This window comes from Sorex fumeus, unplaced genomic scaffold (genome assembly GCF_029834395.1).
Source record: "Sorex fumeus unplaced genomic scaffold, SorFum_2.1 ptg000078l, whole genome shotgun sequence".
Lineage (NCBI taxonomy): Eukaryota > Metazoa > Chordata > Mammalia > Eulipotyphla > Soricidae > Sorex > Sorex fumeus.
The window spans coordinates 8269169-8283118 of record NW_026606135.1 but is presented as its reverse complement, the minus strand read 5'-3'; the positions used below and the strand labels follow the sequence as shown (position 1 = coordinate 8283118).

Here is a 13950-nt window from a genome sequence, read left to right as displayed (position 1 = left end):
CCCATCTCCCACCCCGGCCCAAGAAAACCCCCAAAGACAAAATAAAACACAAAAACAGTTGTTTGAATGCACAAATGCAGCCTGACATCCCCCAAGTCTGTGAACCCAGCAAGGGGGAAAAATTAAAATAAAAAGAGAAAATATTTAGCCTCACTCAGGCTCATGGAATGTGCTGGGCCTTGGTCAGACTTTGCATGGGGCCATTGTGCTTTGAAGGTCCTTTACCTGCGAAGACTAGGAAAACAAGCTGAGCATTCCTGCTGGAAAGTGGTTTCATTTGCCTTAGGGAAATTTTTATGCCAGACAGTCTGAGAGCTCTATGATGGAGTTTGTGAAACAGCGTGTGACTCTGTGTGCCTGTTGGGAAGCATGTGTACATGACAGAAATATCACTCACTGTAACGAGGCACCTGCTGTAAGGCATGGGGGCAAGATCTCCAACATTCCCCCTCCGCAAGGTGAGAGGCCGTGGCAATGTATAGAAAGTTTGATCATTTGTTCTCCAGATCGTTTGCTCTCCTCATTAACTTTAGACTAATGAGGAACTAAAGGCAATTGCCACACTCCTGATCATATGCCCCCAGTCCAGTCACTTTTCAAACACAGATGATTCCGTTCCTAGCTGGTAAGTAGGGAAAACAAACTTGAGCTTTGTTTATGCCACTTTTATGATCTCCCTTTGGCATTTTTGAGTGTGTAACTGAGCCATGGCCTGGCCGTAAGGATACTTGGATTCCTACGCAGGCAAAGTCAGCCACTTCTCTGAGCCAAGGAAGGTAAGTAGCAGCTGGGAGTGGGAAGGCTATTAAGAGGGAGGGTGAAAATGAGCAATTATAAGTGCATGAGTGGAGCTAGGTGTCTTCCAAGTCAGAATCTGACTGATTCAGTGCTTGGATTCCTTCCTTTTAGTATTAAGGTGGGTATTCTAAGGACAAGAAGCCTCAATAGCAATAATGTTTTATGTGTTATAAATTGTCTTGGGTTGTAGTAAAACTAGATTTTTAGAGGGGGGAGCATGCTGGAGATTGAATCCTGGGTCTCACACACATGAGGTGTGTTTTCTGTCACTGAATCACATCATCAGCCATAAAAATTACCATTTTGAAAAATAATCTAACTACCCATAAGTAGAGTTAGCTAGATAAATAGTAGTGTATCTCTAACACATGGAAGTCCATGTGATTGTTTCAAATAATAAGTGAGATTTGTTTGTTCTGGTGAAAGATAATTGCTAAAAATGTATTTTAAAAACCCAAGTATCAAATCCACACTTAGTAATGTTTCAATTCAATAATAGTCTCTCGGTATTTATTAAATTTTTAGTTAATGATTAATTAATGATTTTCTATTAATCATGTTGTTATGAAAATGAAATAAGAAAAATGAAAGGCTCGAGAGAAGTACGATGTCCTAAAATTTGGAAAGACAAAGTTGGTTGTCCTTGGAGCTGAGCATTGACACATGAACCTGCTTGTAGCTGGGCCTGTTTTTCAAAGCTTGGTGACAGCAATAAGTGCTTCAGTCCTCCCCACCCCCATCTCTTGTCTCCTGCTTTCTCCAGCTCTAAACAGGGCTGTAACCCTGGACCCTTGTGAAATGCATAAATCCTGAAGGGAGGAGACAGAGGCTCCTGAGGGAACATGCGCCATGCTCAGGAACCATTCCCTGCTCTTCCCTGTCAGAAATGGTTGATCCTGGCTTGTTGTGTGATTGAAGAACCAACCTGGAGCTTTGTTGTTTTAATTCTTCTTGATAAGAAAAGGTTACAGCAAGTTTGAAACTCTGACAGGGCTAAGTAAACAACTTTCAGGACTTAGTCCACCAAGTAAACTTTTATAGGCAGGGAGTTCCTTAAATAAAATCAAGAACTAGTTAAAATGTTTTGCTCTCAGTTTAGATGAATAAGGATGAATGAAAAGTACAATTTTCTGTACTTTAGGGTACTAAATTTACATATAATCCCCCCCTTATTTTAATTTTTTTTGCCTTGGGCCACACCCAGTAGTGCTCAGGGCTTACTCCTGGCTTTATGCTCAGGGGTATCTTCTGGCAGTGTGGTGCTGTGGATTGAACCCGGGTCAGCTGCATGCAAGGCAAATAAATGCCTTAGCCTCTATTCTATCTTTTTGGGTGAAAACCTCCCTTTAGTAATCAAATCATTTTCTGTTTTATAATGATGAACTGGACATCATGGGAAAAGGTGGAGTGGAGAGGCCAGGTAGTGATTTTTCTGGCCCGATGTATCTTTGAAGATCTGCTCAGCAATATCTTTCCTTTCAGTTCAGCCCATTCTACCAACCCTTCTTCAACTGTCATCCTTTGCAAATTTTTCTTCAAGACTTTCTGGCAACGCCCACACAGAATCAGTAATATGTCCAGGAATAATTCAAGGACTAGAGGAAGGAAAGGACTTAGTGAGCTCTCCCACCACCTTTTCTTGTACTCTTTGAGGTGATTTGAACATTGAAGGGAACCTTTCATCATTTGGAGTTGGGCCCTGGTTGAGTCTAGTTATTACACTTGATCTTAGCCAAAAGGCCGAGAAGCAATAGGTTGAGTCTAGTTATGAACTGTCCTGAAAACCCTTCTTGATGCTCAGTTAATTTGATTGCTTCTGTTAGAAAGAATCAAAATTCTTCAGTCTAGCATCTCAGACAGATGTGGGGGTCACTGCAGGGTGGGGAAGGAGGAGGGGTTAGTGGTTTCTGTCTTTGTAAGTGTTTATACTTTGGTGATCAAATCTTATATTGATTTTCAGAGAGTTATGCAAGTCCCATTAAAAAAGCACCATGGGCAGATGAGTTCAAGGAGGCGTGGAGGGGGAAGGGAGGAGAAATAAGCCTACCAGCCGTGTTTGTAGAGTGGGTGACATTGAGGAAGTAATATACATAGGAAGGTCCACAGAACAGCCTAATCAACACTCCCATCTATTAATAAACACTCCCTCACTTTCTCTTTTCCCTCACTGCTTTCACTGGAAGTAAAATAGCTTTGAAGATAATAATCTCAGTCTCCCCTTGAACTAGAAAGAGATCTAAATATGTTTACATAATACCCCAAACAGGGATCATTTCTACTTCACCACAATGCCGAGTCCTTGATCCTTCCAGCACTGCTTCAGATTCATCCTTGATGCATCAGAATCATCAGGGTGCTTTGGAAAGATTGATATTTAAAACCTACCATAAATTGACTCAATTTTCTGTGCCTTACAGATCTGCATTTCTGAGAAGGTCCTATAGGCGTCTTACTCACAGCATTTGAGAACTTTGACTTGATGGCCTAGTCAAAGCCATACTAGTGTTAGTAGTGAGCCCCCTGTAATCCGTCTCAGTGCTATTTAGATTCTTTTTGAATAAGAAATGCTTCAGTAAATGTGCTGTTTTAGAAAATGGATGGTATGCATGTCATGTGCTAATTATGACCAGTGACACCATAAAATAAAAGTGCATTACTGAATGCTTTCAGTGTCTTATAATGATGGGAAGGTGGCTTGTCATTGAGCCTTTTTAGCCTCAGACATCACTCCAGAGAATTTCAAACAGATATAGACAAGGGCCATTCAGACCCGGATGCTTTTCTCTCAGTCTGTTTACTCACGGGAATAGGATGTCCCAAAGCAACACTTCCCCTAAGTGAAGTGTTGATAAGTCTGCTTATCAGAAAGATATTATTGGGAGTGTGATTTGCAGGACGTTTACATTTTCTTGATAGGGTTAGTCATATGAAAGCTGACAAAGAAGGAAAAAGAGCAGTGTTGTGGTGCAATATCAACAGACAGCTGTCCTCTGGCTTCTCGATAACTAGGATGACTTGCATTGCTGAGCGATGTGGTCACTGCCAAAGGAATGGCCCTCTCACATTTCTCCCTGATTCACATATTCAGTGGGGTTACTTGGCATCCCCTCCCTTTTCTGCTTCCCAGACACTGAGTCTGGGATGAAAATTCACCTGCCTCTGAGTTGGCCAGCGGTGGGGGCGGGGTGTTACTTGGGTTCCCAGGTTGGAAGATTATCTCACCGGTTCCTCGCTATATAAGCTGACCAGTGGGGAGGGGTGCAGAGGGCCGACTCAAGGGACTCAGTCCACAGGAAAAAGGCATACAGACCAACTTCAGGCTGGCATGATGGTTCTCAAAGTAGAAGAGCTGGTATGTATGTAAGACACATTATTTTTACATGATGAAAACTGGTTCCGTCTTGATTTTTATTTGAAAACTGGAAATACCCCTTTCTTTCAGGCACAATGCACAGGTGCTCTGAAAATTTCATATATGGGAAATGGCCAGTTTATGTGGTGAAATCAATAACAATGAAAACAATGGAGATTGTGTTAGTGAATTCTCTACATATTTTCTGTTTATTATCTTCTCTTTTGGTTTATTACTAAACTGTGGATTCACATGTAATTTTAAAAGTGCCTGAGGAAGATGTTCTATTGCAAAAATAAATGTTTGGGAACTTATAACTCAAGGCCGAGAATCATTAAAAGTACTAAAATGGATTGGTTATTTGTTTGTTTGGGGGGGGACATATCCAGTTGTGCTCAGAGCTGACTCCAGGCTCAGTGTTCAGGGATCGCTTCTGGTGAGGGGACCAGATGTAGTGCCAGGTATCAAATCTGGGTTGGCTGTATGCTGGACAAGTGCCATACCCACTGCACTATCTCTCCAGCCCATAATTTGTAAATAATATGAGGATTATTATTATCTCCCTAGTAGAAATGTGATTAAGTAAATGAAAAGTAGATTTAAAATATGAATCTTGCCCAAGTCGTAGTTTGAACAAGAGGGCAGGTGTCCAGAGGTAATCCTTGGTAATGGTAACAATGTGTTCAGCCTGAGACTATGCTGCCTGGAACATTGTGACCAGAGAGGGAGAACCAGGTACCTCCTGCAGCATAACCTACAGAGAATGACCCATAACAGGTCCTTTTCCTTCTGACCCCATCATCTTTCCTCATAGGTTGCAGGGAAGAAGAACGGCAGTGGAGACTTGGGGGAGTTTCTTCCTGGGGATTTCAGAGATGGAGAGTATGAAACTGCAGTAACTTTAGAAAAGCAAGAGGACCTGAAAACACTTCCAGTCCACTCTATGAGCCTAGGGGAGAAACAGTTGAAAACTGAGAAACAACGAGAGGCAGAGGTAAGAAGACACTGTGGAATCCCCAAGTTGGAGGTGGACTTGGGTAGAGGACAGAGGTGCCAGGTGAGAAGAAGAAAAGAGGAACCAAATAAATACCAGAACTGAAAAGCTGTCTCTTGATCAAGTTTTAATCCATAGAGAGGTCCCTCCGATGGGACAGTTTGTGGGCATTAGATCTGTGAAAAGACAATGACTTTGGGATCCTGAAACAGTGTTCAGATATTCTATGACTTAGAAATGAAAAGCACGAGTTAGCTATAGTCTCGAGATTGTTCCACACACCCAGCTTGGTGGGTCACCTGACAGTAATATTTCAGAACTTAACTCTTTTTATTGAATTATTGTGCATGATGAAAAAATAATTCTATACATATTTGGGTTTTTCTTATGGCAGTAATTATAAATTCATTGGAATCTAGATCCTATCACTAATTTGTCAAAAGCCAAAGGTAAGTGAAGTGAAAATGAAGGTAGTGAGCTGAAAAATTACACCCCCCCAAAATACTTGAATATGAAATCGCTATATTAAAGTCAAAGATTTTTTTTCACATTTTCCTCAAATGGTTCGCATACTAATTTCAAAACTTGCAGATTTCAGCAAGACATGACCAGAATGTTTGTCAGTAGAACTCATCATATTTTGAAATATGATTTCCTTTTTAGCTCAAGAAGAAAAAACTAGAACAACGATCAAAGCTTGAAAATTTAGAAGACCTTGAAGTAATCATTCAATTGAAGAAAAGGAAAAAATATAAGAAAACAAAAGTTCCAATTGTAAAGGAACCTGAACCAGAAGTCATTGTAAGGGCTCTTTGGGTTTGAAGCATTACCCGTCCAGTGTTATGCTTCAGAGGAATAAATATTTGTGGGGTAATGACTCAGTGTTGGGAATCTCATGTTAACTCTCACACTATTTTTTTGGCTTTAGACAGAACCGGTGGATGTGCCTAGGTTTCTGAAGGCTGCCCTGGAGAATAATCTGCCAGTAGTAGAAAAATTCCTGTCAGACAAAAACAATCCAGATGTCTGTGATGAGGTAAAGCTCATACAAAGCACTGCAAAACCCAGCTCATTAATTCTGTGTCTCTTATGCCTTACTGTAGCCATGCTAATATGGTGCCAAAAATCAGTCCACCTGAAACAGTTCCCCCAGCTGTTGCCACATATGCCAGCAGCATAATAGCAGAGTGCAGTGGTCCAAAAAAAATGCTGTATTCATACTGTGGATTGCATCACTCTTGCACTCATAAACTTCTGTCTGATTTTTCAGTTTGTCTTTAACTATTTAAATCCTTGTTATAGACTTTTAAGAGGACTGGACCAACAAGGGCATTGGCTGATGAATGGCATCATCTTTGACTGGACCCAAACACATTAAGTCTAGACAGGGAATCTAGAGACAAGAGTTCAGTTTTATCATTACTTATTTTCTTTTTAGTATTAATTTTTGAATTTTGAACCTCAGTTTCTTTTTTCTTTCTTTGTAAATAGAAGGCATTGCTTTTTGATTATGCCTAACGTTCTTCTAACTCACATGGTCTTTAATCCTTTCATAGAAAGCCAATTTACCAGGGAAAAGAATGGAGAATCACTTCTGAAGCAAAATTTTTAAAAAAATGCAACTCCCTTGTTTAAAAAATGAATAGAATACTTTTTTTTTTTTGCTTTTTTGGGTCACACCTGGCGATACACAGGGGTTACTCCTGGCTTTGTATTCAGGAATTACTCCTGGCGGTGCTCAGGGGACCACATAGGATGCTGGGAATCGAACCTGTGTCGGCCACGTGCAAGGCAAACGCCCTACCTGCTGTACTGTTGCTCCAGTCCCTAGAATACTTTTTGATACTCAACTTACCAATAATCACAAAGGAAAGAAGCTGTTCAATTTGTATGGTGTATGCCACACAATGAATGTGCAAAATTCAAAAAAGGGAAATATCAGAGTTTAGCAAGTTTCACAGGTTTGAAGTCACCCAACTTTATGTAGACCTTCAAGCATTTCGAGATGTGTGTAACAGAAATCTCAAATCTCAGGTGCAGGGTAACTGTTCCAGTTCTGCAATTTTAGAAAATTTTATATTTCTAATTTATAAGCAGCACCACCAGTTAGATTCATCAGAGTCCCCAGAATATACCTCTTGGAAAGGATTTGTCCACATTTTTATATGCATTGCTCTAATCTTTTTAAAAACATCTCTATTCTGGCAGTATAAACGGACAGCTCTTCATAGAGCATGCTTGGAAGGCCATTTGACAATTGTGGAGAAGTTAATGGAAGCTGGAGCCCAGATCGAATTCCGTGATATGGTAAATATGTTTCTTTGCTTGGAAATGAGCCAAAATAAATAGGCTATATGAAACTTGAGAAAAATTCCTACAGTGAAAAACTGTGATGACTGGATTGAAAATTGATCTCAGTGAACTAGGCAAAAAGCTCATTACTCTATAAAAAGAAAAGTTGGAAGATGGCACTGGGTCGTGTGAAAATATTTTCCATACATGTGGAAATGGAGAGGAGTGTTCCAGGGGAATGAAGGAAGTGAAAATTGTTAAAAAGAATTCATGCCTCACTGGAGAGTTGGGTCATTATCAAAAAAGTAGCATTACTACTGATAAGTAACAAAGTTGTCACTTGCCTTTCAACATCCCTGCCCTTCTGTTCTACATGACAGTCAGCTTGTGGTCCCTTGGCAGCCAGCAACGTATTGGAATTCTCTAGCTACACACTTTAGATGATAGATGTCGGTTGCCATCCAGGAGATTTGGGGCTTGACTGCATACTAAATGAATTGCATCTATGAAAAGTAGTTGCTCTTCAGACCTTAATCATTCAGCCAGTGTAATTTCTACAAAGGCCAGTATACAGCATATTTTATGAACTGAAAGTTGAGCTCAGAAAATGCTTTATTTATTCAAATGTAGTTCAGTTCGACTTTATAGAAAAGTGGAAAAGAGTTATCAAAAAGTCCAAAGGAGTTGGCCAAAATTAAATTCAAAAGATAAAAACTTCATGAAGGACCTAAGAAAGTTTGCATGGAAAGATATTCAAACTCATGTGTGGGATTTGGAAGGCAGGGATGTACTGAGTAGAATAATGAAGACAGACTCTCCTGAGTGTAGATACAATATGTGGTGAGCACAACTGATGGAGGGACAAAGGCACAAAATAACAATGGAGAAACAGAAAGAAATGGAAAGGAGATCGGGGCCCAGAAAGAGGTGTTAGATGCAGGTGAAGCTCTTTTGGATCTACATTTTTGTTTCATTAAGCTACACCTGGCAGTGTGCAGAGCTCACTGCTGAGCTTAGGGATCACTCCTGGTGAGCTCAGGAGACCAAGTCTGTCAAAATCAAGGCAAGCACCCTAATCATTGTACTATCTCTCTGGCCCCACGAGAAGGGACTACTTTTATTCTGCCATGTTTTAAAATCCATTTTTCTGGAACTTTATCAAATATTTTGTAAAATTAAAGTTCCAGGCAGAGACTCAGTGGTAGAAGAGATGCCTTGCTTATGTGAGGTTCGAATCCATCACCAAGCACACAAAATAAAAATTCCAGGCAGATGTGAGGTTGAATATTTAATGTCACTTACTGTGTTTGCTTGGATAAGAAACTAGAATACTATGGATCCTTGTTTTTCTCATCTGAAAAATGAACACAATCTAATACCTGCCTTAGATATTTCCAGGCAGAAAATTTCTTCTAGAGCATGAAACACCATGTGGGCATAAGAAGATTCTTTTTAAAATTGTGATTGTTATTCTATGAAAAAAAATTTGAGTATCAAGAACTTTCTAACTTTTTAACACAGGCACATGTATGCACAAATATACATACATGTAAGTGCAGACATACACTCCCATTCACACGCATAAGGTTTAGCTAAACCATTCGGCCAGTTAGGATTAGCAATACTGGTGAGGCCAAGACAGTATAATCACTGATGCCTAGCAAAGCCAGGCCTTAGAATCCAAATATTCATGGATGTGAATCAAGTTCTCCTTTATATTAGGTCATGTCCTCTTTTCTTTCTGGTATAGCTCGAATCCACGGCCCTCCACTGGGCAAGTCGCGGAGGAAACCTGGATGTCTTAAAATTATTGCTGAACAAAGGAGCAAAAATCAGTGCCCGGGATAAGGTGATTTTTCTCTTCTCTTCCCCTCCACTTTCCTCCTCCTTGTTCTGGACCTCCTGCCCAGTTTTTTAAACCCCCACCCCCCCAAGTCTCCTCTTTCTGCTCTGTTCCTCCTTTTCCTTCTGGGTGGATAAGTAGCCTTAGACTCTGGGGCATCCTCTGGCCGGAGATTCAATATCACTGTTCCATTTCAGTTGCTCAGCACAGCGCTGCATGTGGCGGTGAGAACTGGCCACTATGAATGCGCAGAGCATCTCATCGCCTGCGAGGCGGACCTCAACCCTAAAGATCGAGTGAGTACTGTGGCTTAGTCCCTCTCTTACTTGACTTGGAAATCATTTGGGTGCTCTTGCAAGGCTACTTGGCCACTGGCCCACCTTTACTGTTTACTCTGCCCTTCTAGGAAGGAGATACCCCCCTGCACGACGCAGTGAGACTGAATCGGTACAAAATGATCAGACTCCTAATCATGTATGGCGCAGACCTCAAGGCCAAGAATTGTGTAAGTGCATGCTCCAGACAAGGGGTCTCCCAGTGGGCTTTTTAACTCACAAAAGCACGGCTTTCACACTTGAAAATATTTCTATCAGGATAACTTTTTGTTGGTTTTAATGTCATCTGCATTTCCATTTGGGTCTCTGTAAGGACTAGGCAAGGACTCTGGGGGCCAAGGATGACTGGTCAGTAGGAGGGTTAGTACCAAATAGAACAGTCATTCTTTTAAAAATTTGACCTGGAAAAATAAAGAATAGACACATTACTCATCTAGACAAACATACGCATAATCGGTCTCAGCTGTACCTGGTCTAAATGTCAACTGTGATTGATGAAGCACTGGATGAATGAATTCAAATTAATTAATCTCCTACCTGAGTAATTCTGAATATCCCTCCCCTCCTTACATAGCATCATTTTCGTCCAGAGGTGGCCATGCTTTTGCCTTTATTTTAAAGATAATTTCCATCCATCTCTACTTTGGTTTATCTGCATATCTCTCAAAATAATTTTCTATATTTAGGCCCTGAAAATTCTTGTATAAGTCTCTTCTACAAGTATATTTTAATTTAGCTTCATCTGTAAGCAGGGAACGTAACCAACTTTTCCTCATGGCCCCAATTCCCCAGCAAATATCTAATACGAGCTTTAAAAATAACACCCAGAGGAATGAGTGTAAATTACAGAAGAATAATTTGAAAGAAGTTTTTTGAGAATTGCTTTACAAAAAAGAAATAGAAAACCCTAGTCATTTTATAGTATGAATGATTTCTTACCTTATTGTGTTACTATGAGAATGAGAAAAATATTTTATTTAAAAAATTCAGCAGGAGGCAAGGAGTTAGCAATTGGAGTTCCCTATCCTTCCATCTTTGATGTTGGGATTGGTCTCATCTCATCATTGAAATACATCATCAGAAAAGGAGTAGAGTCAATAAAATTTCTCCAATTACAAAAAATATGATATCTTTTCTCAGGCACTGAGGCATTACCAACAGAGATAAATGGCCTGCACATTTGGAGAGATTGTGGAAGTAGCCAGAAAGTCAGGAGATAAATTTCAATAGAGAGAAGTGCAAAAACAGTTAAAAATTACAAAGAGGGTCCATAAGTTATCAGTTTCATTCAATTATTAGAGTTCTATTAGGAACTACTAATGTAACTGATTCAATGGACAAATGCCACCCAATAGATGCTATTTTTGAGTTGTTTCAGAGTATTGTAAGCAACACATGATTCTATCATTGTTCCAAAGTCTGATTTCAAATCTGCTGATGACTGTTTCTCAAGGAATAGACAACAGAGGTAGGGAAGTTCCAAAATGAAGGTTACAGGACCACCAGAACAAACACATAGAGGCTGTGGGTTCTGTGTGGTTCACTTTTAAAAAATGGTGGCCCTCCCCTGAAACAATCTACTATTAGAATAGTTTCATGTTGCCAAACTTGTCTGATTACTTTTCATTCACATCACAAACTGTGCTGGGAAATTTCTTGATTCCCAGTTGTAGCCTATTAACTTAAGTTCTATTAGGCACAAAACAAAACAGATCTTGAAACTGACAGACTCTGAAAGCTAGTTATTTATAAGCTTTAAAGACTTTGAATGAATAGAAATTTTTTAAACATTTGGACTTCTCATATCTAAAGACAAGAACGGCAAAGTGACATGGTTTTCATTTTTGGAAATATCTTAAGAGATATGCACAAGAGAAATTAAAATATAGACTAAAAATTTATTCACACGTCACTGATATCACCGCCAACAAAAATAGATTTCCTAGGAAAACCCAATGTCAATTCTGAGAATTTGTGAAAAATCTACCTCCCCCAACACAATGGTACCTGGTTCTCATGCCAGGAGTTTGAAGTTGCTCATTTACCATCAATCAAGAACACATTTTCCAAACTGGTCACAACTGAATTTGATTAAGATTTCCTTCTAGCACCAATTCTGCAGAACACAGGTGCTGAATATCTATCTTACCATCTATATATTTTTTTAAAAAATCTGTGTGTTCTTGCCACTTTATATCTAGGGAGTCGTGACTTTATTATCTGTTATCATTTAAAAAAAAAATACCTGGAATAAGTCCAGTGTGTGAAATGCTGATCTGAAATGCCAAAAGCACTTTCATGAGAAACAGTAAAGTGCTGTTTTGAATATAATGTGCGAGTAACTCCTGGTAGAAATTGTGAAACGTGTCAACAACATAGACCAATGCATTACCACATTAAACACACATGGAGGGGATATGAATTTATAGATGTCTCCCATCTGAAAGTTCCATTTCTTTACCTGTTTCAATTAGGCTGGGAAGACTCCCATGGATTTGGTCCTACACTGGCAGAACGGCACCAAAGCAATATTTGACAGCCTTCGAGAGAACTCCTACAAGACCTCTCGCATAGCCACATTCTGAGGATACCACGACTCTTTGCTAGTGATCACCACTGGCATTTTGAAGGCACGACCCCGAGAAGAACACCCACTCGTAAAATCCAGCCTCTGTTTATTATCCTAATATAAAGCTATACTTAATGAAGTTTGGAGAAAGCACAGCAGTATAGGTATTAACATTTCCTGCAATGAAACTCACAATATTTATTTGTACTTATTACTATTTATTTTACTCTGGTGATGCCTGATATTCAGATCCTTCACGGTCACTCATCTGGTAAGAAAGCTGAGTTTGTATGCAACACTTCAGAGGCTTCCCGTAGATTGTCTTTAAACCACATTAACGAGTAATACAGTGACACTGGGCTCACATAAGATAATTTCAAGGTGTTTTTGAAAAGATGGCATTCCTTTTTTCTCTTGGATTTAATGCTTAAGTTTGAGGCATGTTGTGGCAGGAAAGGAAATGGAATGTGACGCTGTGAGGAGGACAGGAAAGCCAGCTGCGTAATATCTGGATCAGGTATTTCTTTTTTAATTTGGGGGATTTGGGGCCACGTCTGGCTGTGCTCAGGAGTGACCCCTAGTGGTGCTTGGAGGAACCATATGTGGTGCCGGAGATTTGAATCAGGTCCAGGGGATGTAAGAGGAAGAAACTTAACCCCTCTTCTATCTTTCTTGTCCTGTATCTGGTTCTTCTTGCTAAGTCTGGACCTGCAGTAGGGTCAAGAGAACATCCAGTGTGTGAGTGATGGAAGGAATAGAGCCATGCAAAGGGATTTGCTTGAAACAGATGAAAGTAACTGCAGATTGTAAATGTGTAAATGTATATTATGTTGTATGTATATTTTATATTCATAATAAAAGCAAATCACTTCTAACTCTTTCTAAGTACCTCTGTACATGTAGGTGGGTTCATGGACACAGGTCCTTTAGATGGGGTTTTTATCTTTGTGTAGCAAGTTTTTTACATTAGAATGCCCTATAGGAGATCATGTCTCAGTATTCTTTTGCTTGTCAACATCACCTGAAGATCTTGTTAAAATGCAGATTCTGATTCTGCTAGTTTTGAATGGGGCCTGAAGCTTCTGCCTTTCAGACAAGCTCCCAGTTGATGCAGAGGCGGCAGCATGCCTCAGCCACTCCCAAAACAGCAGAGCTGTGAAAACCATATAGGTACAGAGGAATTCTGGCCCAAATGATGTGAAGAAAGAGACCCCTGGTGGGTGGTATGGTTACTGCGGATTAAACTAGAGCTCCTTCCCCTGGGGCTGAGGCTGACAGGGTCAGAGGCCACCCACACACAAAATTTTATCCAGTACATTTTGGGGGCCATGGGTTGGGGGATTTCAATTTTAAGAGAAAACCTGATTTTTTTTTCTTGTTGTGTCCTGACTTCCCTGGAATAGATGATTAAAAGCACACACACAGTAATATACTGATTTTCTATGGTAAGTACAATGAAGGAAAAATAAAGCATTCTGAGAATCTAAAACTCAAGGAGGCATATTATTTGTGTGGGAGGGAGACTGGCTTTTTACAAAGACTTTTCAGGTAATGTCAAAGGATGGATCAAGTACTTCCCTTGGGCAACAGAATTTCATTCTCTGTTGGGAGCTTCCCCCCAGTTTCCTCGTGCCACCCCTCTATTCTTTATTTTTGGTTTTGGGGCAGCATCTGGCAGTGCTCAGGTGACCATATGTGGTGCTGAGGATCGAACTTGGTCACCTGCGTACAAGGCAAGCACCCTACCTGCTATACTACTGCTCTGGC

General features: G+C 40.1%; 1 protein-coding gene across 1 annotated transcript; it reads left to right on the top strand.

Annotated features, from left to right (window-relative positions):
* The first annotated feature begins 4018 nt into the window (after positions 1-4018).
* ANKRD1 (ankyrin repeat domain 1) lies at positions 4019-13058 on the top strand. The gene is made up of 9 exons (XM_056130510.1): positions 4019-4150; positions 4965-5144; positions 5808-5945; positions 6073-6180; positions 7353-7451; positions 9187-9285; positions 9477-9575; positions 9686-9784; positions 12089-13058. Exons 1-9 carry the CDS (start codon positions 4124-4126, stop codon positions 12197-12199), a joined length of 960 nt encoding a protein of 319 aa, XP_055986485.1. The 5' UTR covers positions 4019-4123; the 3' UTR covers positions 12200-13058.
* Positions 13059-13950: the final 892 nt, after the last annotated feature.

What these genes read in the sequence shown, in the direction of transcription:
- ANKRD1 (XM_056130510.1), top strand. Translation starts at nt 4,124, where the DNA reads ATGATGGTTCTCAAAGTAGAAGAGCTG. An exon ending in TTCTCAAAGTAGAAGAGCTG is followed by an intron (nt 4,151 to 4,964) that starts GTATGTATGTAA and finishes CTTTCCTCATAG; the next exon opens with GTTGCAGGGAAGAAGAACGG. An exon ending in AGAAACAACGAGAGGCAGAG is followed by an intron (nt 5,145 to 5,807) that starts GTAAGAAGACAC and finishes TTTCCTTTTTAG; the next exon opens with CTCAAGAAGAAAAAACTAGA.